We start from the raw sequence: 12,047 nt of genomic DNA, 5'->3' as shown, positions 1-12,047 counted from the left end.
GTCAAGTCGATTCGCGCACTTCGGGTTGAGCATAATTGTCTATATACATGATTGTAGTAGGAAAGATACAAAGGACCAGAATTTTAGTGCTTTTACTATTTCTTGCTCACACCACCACAGTACTTCAAGAACTCGTGTTTCACATCAAAGTTGGTAATATCGCATAGATCGTAAATTACTTCTTCGCTTCTTTCTCTAACGATACCCTCAATTTCCCTCTCGTTGGCCCATTTAGTGATCAGAGCATTAATCTCTTCACTTTTTTCAATCTTTTTTCTTGCAATATCCCTCATTGCATATGGATCAATCCTCAAGAGTTCGTTCCTCTCCTCATCTGACATATTCAAATCTGGATCATTTTCTACCTCCTTGGCCATTTCAGTTACTTCGCTCTGACAAAATTTGATAGCATCAACTCTTCTGCACCATTGTGGAAAAATGAATTGTTTAATGAGCGGTAAGCACGGTGAATCCGTGGCATAGTTAGGCCTCTGAAATGAAAGAATTGATTTCTTATCCTTCGATTCGTGATGATTTATCACACTGTTGATCCGGGTTCTAATGCTATCATCAACGTTCAATCTGGAAAGTTTAAGAAAGTTTGTTAATGATTTAGCATCATCGAGACAGATCTGTCTTTCGTATTTTGGAGGATTGGGAATAGTCTTTTCGGGATCAATATCCATGCCAGAATCATAGGTTTCTTTGAAGCTATCAGCTTTGCTTTCCATTCTTGTTGTTTTTACACTTGTTTCTTTATCGTTATCTCCTCGTCTACTAGACCACATGTATTCTTCTTTAATGGAAAGTATGATAACTATAAATATTCCCCAAGCTCAGGGCAAGAAAATATAATGATGACGGCGTTTCTGAGAAATGCGATGCGTGTGACCTTTGAAGGAAGACGGAAAATCTAATGAAAACTTAGATTCCGACACGTGACTGAATGGCACATGTAGGAGTCCATTCGGAGTCCAGGCTGCTAGACTTGCCGTGATTGATTGTTACTTCAGAAACAGCGCCACCCTTTAGAATACAGTCAAATACCTTGCAGATACCATTCCAGCTCTTTTTATGGATTCTATTGTATTATTCTTGTAGTTCTGTCCTCTAATTTCTAGGTCTGGGAGACATTCGAGGTCGCGCAAAATTAGATAGAAAACTTTCTAAAACATTTGCGCCTTTAATCCATCAGGTATCCCCTTAATCACCATTTTGTTTGTTCACTATGACTGAAGAATTTGATCGTTTACGAGCTCAGGGTAATGAGAAGTTTCGTAATGGTAATTATGGTGGCTCTCTAGTTTGTTATACGCGATGCATTGATCTTGTTCCTACTTCATATGCTCTTTATTGCAATAGGGCAGCGGCATTGATCAAGGTTGACTCCATCAAGGAGGCAGAAGAGGATTTGAAAAAATCACTAGAGATTAATTCAGATTATGTACCTAGCTACTGCCAGTTGGGCTTTTTGATGTTATATGAGGGCAATACAGTTGCGTCTCTTGAGAACTACGTCAAGGCTGTGAAGATCTCTTCTAAGCGACCTCATCAGCTCGAAAGGTTTAAGAGCCAATTGAAAGAGGCCATTAGATTAGCTGAGGGTCGTGCAAGGCAGCAGGGTTACTCTCAAAACTATATAGATAGCATTATTACCGATGATGTTCGGATTTGTCTTGACAGTTACCATTCATTGAGGTCTCATGCCTCAAATCAGCCTACCGTGGCCACAGGTAGCGTTTCTGAGAGCATAGATCGCAATGAAGGACCTCGTTTTCCTGGAGGTATCAGTATGGCTTCCAGTGTTCCATTTCTAGCGCAGTTGATCAATCGAACCGGTAATACTGGAGGAGTGCCTACCACCGAAGAAGCTGAAGGAGCCACTGGGACCGCTGGGACCGCTGGAACCGCTGACACTGCCACGGCATCTCCAAATTCTACACATGTGCAGGGGCCAAATGGATTCAGTGCTTCGTTTAATATGGCTCCGAATCAGACGAATGGATTAATGGATTTCATTAGTCAAATATCGGGCCAAGCAAATATTCCGGAGGCTGTGGGTACAGAGAGAGAAGGTGAGCCTATCATTCCTACTGCTTTACAGAATACCGGTACCACCTCTACGTCCACTTCGTCCTCTGCTCAGCAGAGTAACGTTCACATGGCCGCTCATAACGCTGCCCAAGGATTTATGAATCGTAGGGTCCAAGCTGGACAGCCACTCAACGGTGCAGACTTCGCTAGAGGACTTGCGACGACAATCGCATCTCAGGTAAGTAATGCATTAACACAGCATCAACCGGTCAGCGCAGATAGCGGTGCTGGTGGCGCTGGTGGTACTGGTGGTTCTTCAAGTCCAGGTGACCAGCTAAGGGGACTTGCACAGGTTGCTGTGTCTGCGTTTCTGGGAAATTCAAATGGCGCTGCATCTCAGCAAACACAGTCGTCGCAGTCGTCGCAGTCGGTACAGCCTTCGCTGTCGGTACAGCCTTCGCATTTGACAGAACATTCGGAACATGCAGCTTCCTCTGATCCCTCTAATGACGATCCTGGTCGCGGCATGGAGGACTTGGATTAGTGTTAATCGGCATCCAAATACAATAATTATAGTATATATAAATATATCCGTGGTCTTAATTCAATAAATAAGAGTGTCGAAGTGAAAATAAATAAGAAAGTAGAGACTGATACCAATAAGATCATGTTAACCTATATCTAGATAATGCCAGCCCTTCTCTGTTGAATAACGACAGCAACAACAGGAATAATAAATCCTAGAGCAAAGAATGTGATATGAGGAATAGCGTAAGGAATTTTTCTGTTGTGAACCTTGAATGGAATGTTACTGTAAACACCTTCCTTAAATGGGTGATGAATCATCTGTTTAGAGGATGAAGAAAAAGCCCTCTTGGCCTGCTTTTCGAATAGTCTGGCGAACATGATGGTTGAATAATTAAAGCAAATGGATGAAGAAAAATGAGCAAATGAACTGTTCAAGCACGGAAGAACAAAGATTACAAAAGAAACTGCTGTTCAGATAATCAATCTCGCAAAAACTTTTGTAAGATACTCTTTATCTGAAGGTAACCGGAGAGTCAGAAACTTCTTCTATATCTCGCCACTCAGGTTTGCACATCATTTCAAATGGCAGAATTCCAGCACCGTGAATATTTTTTTTCTCGCCTTACTGCTTTCTAGATTCGCTGATTGGCTATTGCACAATTAGAGTCAAAAAATCATACGAGGTGCTCCATGGGAGAAGTTACCGCGAGAGTTACCGCGAGATTACCAGGATCCACCAAGAGGCTGCCGGTCGAGTTATCTCACCGCGTGAATTCTCTCTCTGGCTTTTTCATCTATTTGGCTCCCCCCCCCCCATTAGAATAAGGTAAGGTTACTTTATTCCCTGATTAAAAATGTAATAGAAAAAAAGCTCTGGATATTTAACTCAAAACGAACTGCTTCTTTCTTGTTTGATCATACTATACATCAACTTCAGAACCTATATTTCACAAAAATGATTGCACCGATCACGGGTTTCATGAGAAAGAGGATCATCGTGGACATTACTACTGGTATGTATTAAGGGAATATATTATATCCTCTGTTTCGATGAACTAACACAAATTGATTAGGTATGTCATTGGGTATTGCTTTGGGCTGCACTTGGTGGTTTGGTATTCACAAGCCTATGGTCGCTAGAAGAGAAAAGTACTATGCTGAATTGGCAGCTAAGAAGCTAGTTGAGGAACAGGCTTGAATGCATATTCGCTTTTTATGCATTTAATCTATTATCGACTGGAGGAGGGTCTACCACTATTATTATTTGTCCTCTCTATTCTTGCTGTCTTATCGTTTGATTTTGTCTAGTCAACCCATTTTACATTTACTTCTCTTCTCTCAACCTTATTTTCTTATTTATTTATTTGGCCTAACTATCTACTCTTTATTTTTTTTTTCTTAAATGAATGAAAATACTACCAACTAGTTCACCACCGTTTACAGAGAAGCTGCGGTCGACTCGATTTGTTTAGCTCTTTAACTTCATGCCCGAATTCATACCGCCTGTGTCTGGTATAAATGCCAACTTGCTGGATCTTAAAACAATCCGTCAATCGGCGCTTGATGAACTTATCGATATATTTGCCAGCATATCTGTTCCCGTCTCCGAATCCTCTTCATCGGGACATCTCCTTTTACTAGATGAGTCTCTAAGTTCTAGAATCAACTCTCTAACATCCTTTTCGAGACTTCGAGAGTCTACAGGAATCTCTAAAGTTATCTGGCTTGACTATAAGGATACTCATCATTATGATTATTCTTTTCTTACAGGGCAGTTTCACAGTTTTGTCGTGATGCTTGATCTTGTAAGCCTTGACGATCTGATTGGTTTGGCACACTTTCTAAAAGAAAAAATGACAATCTTTAATCAGGGTAATCTTGCTGTTAGTGTCATTTTTGTTGACTCCAATAAACAACAATGCTCCCAGTTTCTGTTGGAAACACAAGGCGTTTGGGGTGATTTGCAAAACGTCTATCATTGGACTTTGGGTAAACTGAATGTTATAGACGATGATATACTCACCCTAGATTTAAAGCATGGTGGACTTGATAAACTTCTCAAATATGAATCCATAGAACCAATCGAATCCTTGGCGAAAGCGTTGCTACAGATGGTAATCAAGTCCAATTATAAAATCCGCATCACAAATATCTATTTAAAGGGTGATTGGTCCGTAAAGTTCTGGAAGATATACCAGAGGCTATATAATGAGCATCTTGCTCATCTACCGGCAAATATTACAAAGCTTATTGATGATCAGGATGAAACTTTGTTTTCAGATCAATTCTCCTTTTTCAACCGAAACGTGGATTTGGTATGTCTAGACAGAGGGGTTGATATCATGAGTTGTTTAATGACTCAATTATCATATACTGGACTTTGCGACGAGGTTCTGGGAACTGCTTTGGGAATTTTGAAATACAAAGAGGATGATAAAGAGCTCAACAAGAATGGACATGCCGAGGCTGATGACGTCGATAAGGGTTTAACTACTGTTGTTCTCGGAGATCCAACTGATGAGATTTATCCTTCCATAAGAGATCTCAATATCTCCATGGTTGGATCTGTACTTAACGCCAGGGCCAAGCAATTGCAATCTGACTATGATAAAAGAAAGAGCTTAAAGGACATTGACGAAATAAAGCAGTTTATGGGAGGATTAAACCAGCTAAAGACATTACAAACTTGGGTTCAGAGACATACTTCTCTAGCAGAACGTATTGTATCCACTTTGAAGCCTGTGCAGCCTGGCAGCCAAGTTGACTCACTCCTTGCGGAGGACGACCTTGTAGATACCCCTTCTTATGGTTATTACAACGAGTTCATTGAGCTTCAACAGGATATTATAGCCGATAATTTTGATAGCAAGAATAACTGCACCAAGATTCTTGATATCCTTTACAAGTATGAACCATCCATTGAGGATATAATGAAACTACTAATCATGACAAGCATAGTGAAAAAGGGAGTTAGAGAGTCTGAGTATAACACGTTGAAAAATTCAATACTTAATATGTACGGAATTCAGTACATGCCTCTCTTTATCAAACTTCGAGAGCTCAAGTTTTTCTATCCACGTGAAGCCCAGTTGAATTTCCTTTCGACAACAGCACCAGATGATCGGGACTTTGGAAAGTATCAACTTATCAAAGATTTCGCTTCGGTAGCTAACAGTATGAATCTCCTACCAATTGTGAAAGATCAAAATTTGTTGAATCCTGCTGAGGCCGATTTTGCTTTGCCTGGCTATGTTCCATTGATAACGAGACTAGTTCAAGCTGTATATGATCGAGGTTTCACTAAAGGGGCTGCCTCTGGAAGGCATGCTCAGCCACAGCAGCAACAGGATCGACAAAGTCTGACACGATATAAGAAGTATGGATGGGATAATTTGAGTATGAGTGATTTGAATGGCGAGGTTTATCAAGATTTGTTGGTTCCTGAAAGCAAAAGAAGCCTATTTTCCACTTTAATACCTCCTAAGATGTCACAACTAAAAAACTACTACTCTCAACGCAAAGATATGATTATTGTCTCAGTAATAGGGGGCCTCACTTACAGTGAGATTGCTACGCTCAGATATGTCCTATCGAAAAATGAAGTCACCCGAAGTAAACAGGTGGTGATTCTCGTCACCGGTATTATTAAAGGTGACGATTTAGTGGACGCGTTGATGTAAACCAGACATAGTCATAATAATATTAGATATATTTGTCAAAGAACCCACTTTTCACTTTCTCCTCGTAGTCAATGAGTAATTCGATCAATCCGTAAAAGCAGCGCTTTAACCCGTCTGTACATGCCTCCTTCTGACTTTTTATAAATGCTGCATTCTTTGAGGGAATAAAAGTGGACTTCCCCAGTCCTTTCTTCACTATCGTGGTACCATCATTTAAGCTGAGCTTAACTTTGACCTCAAACTCAATGGTATATCGAGACGGTCTCTCGTCATCAAATTTTTGTTCTTCAAATTTCATTAGCTTGGAAGATCCCTCTACGATCTCACTTGACCAATTTTCAAACTCAAATGCCTTATTCGCACAATTTATGAGTACGTTCAGCGGGAGCTTATCGAACTGAAAGCGTGATTTTACCCTGAACCTTTGTTTTTCCATCAGAACTCGCTCCATCAGCCCGTAGAGTCTACTTATCCTATCGACAGACCATTTTGATCCTGGTCTAAGGCTAATATACCCATTTGATCGCTGGCTATCTTCCACATCCCATATATTTGTATTAGGAAACCATTCAAGTCCATCACATGAAGGTGGAGCGACAACAGTAGAATCACTCTTGTAATGCAAAAATTTTTGCACAGTTGTATACTGGTTCCCAGATCTCTCTAGCATGTACATCTGATAAGAGCTCGGAGACATTTAAATCTTGAAATAGCCAAAACAGCTCAAAAAGGAAGGACTGGATACGAAAATCAGAGTATAAGTTCAACCGCGAAAGCACTAAAGATCTCTCTATCATAAAGAATTAAAATCAACATAAATTATCTAACTCCTATCTAATTCCTATTTATTCGTTAACGACAGCATTGAAAAGGTCCTTGTATGGGGGACGAATTCCTAGGAAGACTTTGAATTGTGCCACACCTTGGTTCACCAACATCTGTCTACCTGGAATCGTAGTCCAGCCGATCCGTTGTGCCATCTTTAGCACTGGAGTCTCCAAAGGCTTGTAGGCAGCATCAATCAAGAACTTCTGCTTCGAGAAACCATTACTTAAAGCAGTGTAAATGATATTTCTAAAGCCTTCATCTAGATCCACGTTTCCAGGAATTGTGCACACTGCAAAGCCAACGGGGCCCATAGAGCTGATTTCCACGAGAGTATTCAATGGCTTAATATTGAAATTCTCAGGAAACTGATGTTTAACTTCTTCTATCTGAGAGCTAGTTCTGTTAATCATGTAGATTTTTTTACAACCCATCTGATGCAATGCATAAACAGCAGCACGAGCAGTACCCCCAGCACCAATCACAAGGCCATCCCCGATAATCTTGGAAGGAGCGCCATTGTGGATAAATGAATCTCTAATACCAATCCAGTCTGTGTTAGCTCCACCAAATTTATCTTTTCCAATTGGATACAATGTATTGATAGCACCGATAGTTCTGGCAGATTCTGAAAGCTCAGAAACGTATTTCAACATGTCAAGTTTCAAAGGAATTGTGATAGCACATCCACCAAAATTGCTTTGTGTCAATAGCTTATTGCTCACTTCTTCGGCGCTATTTGTCTCAAATTTTTCAAAAGTATGGTTCATTCCCAATGCCTTATATCCAGCAGTATGCAAAGCTGGAGATCTCGAATGAGAAATAGGCGTTCCAACAACATAAAACTTCAAAGGCTTAAGATCACCAACCAAATTCAAAGTTTCATGTATTTGCTTAATTGAGAGTTGACCCGGGGCAGACGAGCTTGGAAGCAAACTGTGATTCACAGGCGTCAAGAATGGGTTGAGTGCTCTCGAAAGTCGACCAACACGGCCCATATTGATAGCCATGAGAGGCCTGGCGGTATGCTTAGAACGGAAGTTCTCAAGGGCAACATTATCAGCCATGGAAGTGGCCGTTCCAACAAATTTAACCACATCAACGCCGCAGTTCAATGCCAACTGGTACTTGCTCTCCCACTCTGGAGAATCCCATTTGTATTGACCAACAGCATCGTGATGAGAACCGATGATTTTTGTGAACCTTCTCTTAGATGCTAGGGTGTCCAATAATCCTTCGGGGAGGGATAACTCCAAGTCAACGTAATCTACACCAATCTTGAAGGCCATATCAAGAAGAAAAGCAATTTTCGTGTAGTCTGCATCTGGGAACTTTCCCCCCTGACCTTGAGTTCTGAGAGTAAAAATAATCGGTAGCTCTGTGTACAATCTTAGGAGACTAATTTGCTCTGATACAAATTCAGGGTCCTGAAATTTTAATAAATCAACACGTAGTTCTACTGCAGCACAACCGGCTGTAATTTCATCCAATTGAGACAATACATTGCCTTCCCTAAGATCTGGGTAGGTAAGGCAAACAAAGTATGAACGTCCCTTGGGAAGGGGTAGAGGGTTACCGGTGATCCGATTCACGAACAAGCCCATAGAGTGCCTCAACTGATTGAATTGCTGTTCGTTAACACTATGTGGAGAGTAGAAAAAGAAATTGGAGCATTCATGATACCAAGGTTCACGACGATTCCACACACCGAGAATACTCTCATCGTAAGAAGGACGAACACTGTCCTTTTCAGTTAAGAACTGAACAGTTTTTGTCATATCCCTATGCAAATGTAGCACAATTCCTCCCTGATTGCAATACTCCTTCAAGAGAGCACGAGACTGAGGGGACTCCACAATGCCTCCACCAGTGGAAATTATGTAATTCTCGGGAAATTCATTCATAGCCCTCTTGGCAAATTTGGTCTCATTCTTGCGGAATTCCAGCCATCCATGTTCGTGAACAAAATCCATGATGGTCTGCTTAACCTGATCCTCAAAATATGTATCCAAATCAAGAAGCTTCAAGCCTAGCTCTCGAGATATCACATCAGCCATAGTAGTCTTACCTGAGGCACGCATACCAATCAAAACAATACTTTTACTGCCGTTTTTCTTTCGAACAACAGATCTTGCCGAATTTTGAGGTTCACATCCATCTAATTTTGCCCTAAGAGTGGAGTGAAGAATATCCCACCAACCCGGCCAGGTTTTAGATGTGCACCTCCGATCATGAACCACGACCGGTTCTTGACACATTCCAGCAAGCAAAGAAAGAGACATAGCGACTCGATGATCGTCGTAAGTATCAATACCTTCCTTTGGACAACTCAATTTTCTGTAGTCAATTCCATGGATAACGATTCCATCGTCAAGCTCTGTAGCAACCACTCCAAATTTGCCCAATTCAGTACGCATGGCAGAAATTCTGTTGCATTCTTTAACACGTTGATTGGCAATACCAGTGATTGTTGTAGTGCCAGAAGATATTGCTGCTACAACCGAGGCAGTAAGAAAGCCATCTGTCATTGGCTCCATATCTACCGATGGTAGTGCCTTCAAATGACCTACTGGGGGACCTTGCACTGTGGTGCTTGTCTCCGTTTGAATAACGCTACATCCCATAGGACGAAGCACGTTCACAGCAAACCTCGAATCACCCTGCAAAGATGCAGATCCTATGTTAGGAACTGTACATTTAGTTCCGGTCAAAGCGGCAAATCCTAAAGGATAGGTAGCCGATGACGCATCCGACTCCACAATGTATTCCCGAGGGTTTCTGAAGTGACCCTTTGGAATGTGGTAAGTGAAAGGTTCACTCAAATCCTTAGTAACCTTGATACCAAATGTTTCCATCATCTGGATCGTCATAGTGATATATGTTTGAGATATTGGCTTTCCACCAACAAGAGCCAAGGTAACTGGTTGGTCTGCGTATGGTGCGCACATAAGAATGGAGGAAACGTATTGAGAGGAAACAGTGGCAGCCAACTCAATTCTTCCACCTTTAAGGCCGTTATTGGTACATTCAACACGCACAGGCAAGGACCCCTCCTTGTTGAGACAAATTATATTGCTTCCGTTTGAACGAAGGGCCTTGATAAGAGGTCCATTAGGTCTTTCTTGCATACGCTTATTGCCAGTGAGAACAATATGGGATGTTTCAACAGACGGTTTCACAAGACATGCGAGAGTGGTAAGGAATCTGGAAGCAGTACCTGCATTGCCCAAGTAGATTTCCTTGGTGGTGGCAGTCAAATCACCCCCACGGCCAGTAATCACAACAGTATTACCGTCGTCCTCCCAAGAAAGCTCGGCACCTCTAAGAGCAGTAACCGCATTGATCATAAATTTGGTATCATCAGAGTGAAGTAGATTCTTAATTTTGCATTGACCGTCACCCAAGGCAGCCATGATCAAGGCACGATTAGAGATCGATTTGGAACCCGGCGGAGTCACTATAAACTCTTTACCACCGTGGCTGTATGGAAAAACTTTTACATCCTTTGCCACTATGAATCTCAAATCCTGGTCGCTCACGAACGTTGCATGAGGCTCGTAGCATTGACCTATTCTCTTAAGAATGACAGCTCTCTTACGAGCACCGACATTTTTTTTATCTATTGCCATTTTCTCAAGCAATTTATCAATATGGCACACCTTACCGTTGACCCTATCAACCATAATTTTGTCATGAACCGATATTGGAAGTCCATAGCCGGAAAAACAGCCGGCAAGACGAGAAACGGCGACAGGAGACAAGATGCCTAAGTAACGGGCAAGCTCGGCTTCTTTGACTGCTCCAACAGAGACGCATTCACCATGAAAAGCCTGTGGTGTAAGAATAGCCTCATAAGCATGTCCAATAGAATGGCCAAAATTCAACAAATTTCTAAGGCCCCCCTCTCTCTCATCTCTAGAAACCACGTCGGCCTTCACCTTGATGGATCCCAAGACAAGCTTAAAGATGTGATCAAGGATTGGTGTAATGTCAACAGTATCATCAGCGCGCCGGTTGTTGATCACTTTGAGAAACTTTTGAGTGTTTCGTTCCAATCTGTCGAATTCTTCTGCATCCCAAATGGCAGAAGTCTTGATGACTTCTCCCATACCGTTGATGAACTGTCTAACAGGTAAGGTTTCAAGGAATGCAACATCCACCATAACATACTTAGGTTGCCAGAAAGCACCAATAAAGTTTTTGCCTAGTGGAGTGTCAATGGCAGTCTTACCACCGATAGAAGAGTCCACCATGGCCAATAAGGTGGTTGGAATTTGAACAACTCTAACACCACGCATGAAAGTAGCAGCGACATAGCCAATCATGTCGCCAATAACACCTCCTCCCATGGCAATAATGAATGTATCACGGGTACAACCATTAAGAAGTAGGAAGTCCTCAATGGCAGCTTTAGTGGCCCTATTTTTGTTAGATTCACCTGGTGAGATAACATAGGTAAGAAGTCTTGAATGTGGCCTTAATTCGGCCAATTTTTCAGTGAATGTTTTTTTATAGTTATTCAAGTGACCTGCAGCAACGATGTTACTGTCAGTAATGATCACATAGGTGGAAGAAGTATAGTTCTTGATGATCTCCTCGCAAATGTACGAGCGGATTCTAAAACCAACCTTGATTATCTTCTGGCCTAGGATCTCCACCTCCTCTATATGATTTTCTTCAATCATGCTTCAGAGTTGGTAAAACTGAAAGTGGAAATAAAACGGGAAAAGTTCCTTTAGAAGAAAAATGGATAGCTGACAGACGTCTTGACAAAACATCGACTATCACCATATTCAGGCCATTGGCGCGGGGTCGCCTGTCTCCGGAGCTGATGATGACTCAGGCATTCCTCGTCCCCCGTTCAGGATTGCAGCAGAGGTCAGAAAAATTTTCCTCCGCGACAAGTTGGATGTTTTAAAAAGGGAGTGTTACTGAATTTAGTCATTTCAGACCAAGAAACTAAACTGGTTCGAGAAAACG

General features: G+C 41.6%; 6 protein-coding genes across 6 annotated transcripts; 2 read left to right on the top strand and 4 right to left on the bottom strand.

The window, feature by feature from the left end:
* Nucleotides 1-95: 95 nt before the first annotated feature.
* Nucleotides 96-731, bottom strand: FOA43_003851 (uncharacterized protein; the record flags this gene model as incomplete). Its single annotated transcript, XM_038924099.1, has 1 exon — nt 96-731. One exon carries the CDS (start codon nt 729-731, stop codon nt 96-98), a length of 636 nt encoding a protein of 211 aa, XP_038780027.1.
* A 497-nt stretch (nt 732-1,228) lies between these two features.
* On the top strand, nt 1,229-2,578 carry FOA43_003850 (uncharacterized protein; the record flags this gene model as incomplete). The annotated part of the gene is made up of 4 exons (XM_038924098.1): nt 1,229-2,272; nt 2,369-2,400; nt 2,471-2,478; nt 2,523-2,578. The coding sequence occupies 4 exons, from the start codon at nt 1,229-1,231 to the stop codon at nt 2,576-2,578; spliced, it is 1,140 nt and encodes a 379-aa protein (XP_038780026.1).
* Nucleotides 2,579-2,715: 137 nt separating this feature from the next.
* FOA43_003849 (uncharacterized protein) lies at nt 2,716-2,940 on the bottom strand (the record flags this gene model as incomplete). Its single annotated transcript, XM_038924097.1, has 1 exon — nt 2,716-2,940. The coding sequence occupies one exon, from the start codon at nt 2,938-2,940 to the stop codon at nt 2,716-2,718; it is 225 nt and encodes a 74-aa protein (XP_038780025.1).
* Nucleotides 2,941-4,046: 1,106 nt separating this feature from the next.
* On the top strand, nt 4,047-6,242 carry FOA43_003848 (uncharacterized protein; the record flags this gene model as incomplete). Its single annotated transcript, XM_038924096.1, has 1 exon — nt 4,047-6,242. One exon carries the CDS (start codon nt 4,047-4,049, stop codon nt 6,240-6,242), a length of 2,196 nt encoding a protein of 731 aa, XP_038780024.1.
* A 22-nt stretch (nt 6,243-6,264) lies between these two features.
* Nucleotides 6,265-6,761, bottom strand: FOA43_003847 (uncharacterized protein; the record flags this gene model as incomplete). Its single annotated transcript, XM_038924095.1, has 2 exons — nt 6,265-6,557; nt 6,758-6,761. 2 exons carry the CDS (start codon nt 6,759-6,761, stop codon nt 6,265-6,267), a joined length of 297 nt encoding a protein of 98 aa, XP_038780023.1.
* A 326-nt stretch (nt 6,762-7,087) lies between these two features.
* On the bottom strand, nt 7,088-11,752 carry ARO1 (3-dehydroquinate dehydratase (3-dehydroquinase); the record flags this gene model as incomplete). The annotated part of the gene is made up of 1 exon (XM_038924094.1): nt 7,088-11,752. One exon carries the CDS (start codon nt 11,750-11,752, stop codon nt 7,088-7,090), a length of 4,665 nt encoding a protein of 1,554 aa, XP_038780022.1.
* Between the last annotated feature and the right edge of the window lie 295 nt (nt 11,753-12,047).

The sequence above is a fragment of the Brettanomyces nanus genome, chromosome 4 (assembly GCF_011074865.1).
Source record: "Brettanomyces nanus chromosome 4, complete sequence".
NCBI lineage: Eukaryota > Fungi > Ascomycota > Pichiomycetes > Pichiales > Pichiaceae > Brettanomyces > Brettanomyces nanus.
Note: the sequence above shows the minus strand (reverse complement) of the source record. Positions and strands in the feature narration are given on the sequence as shown.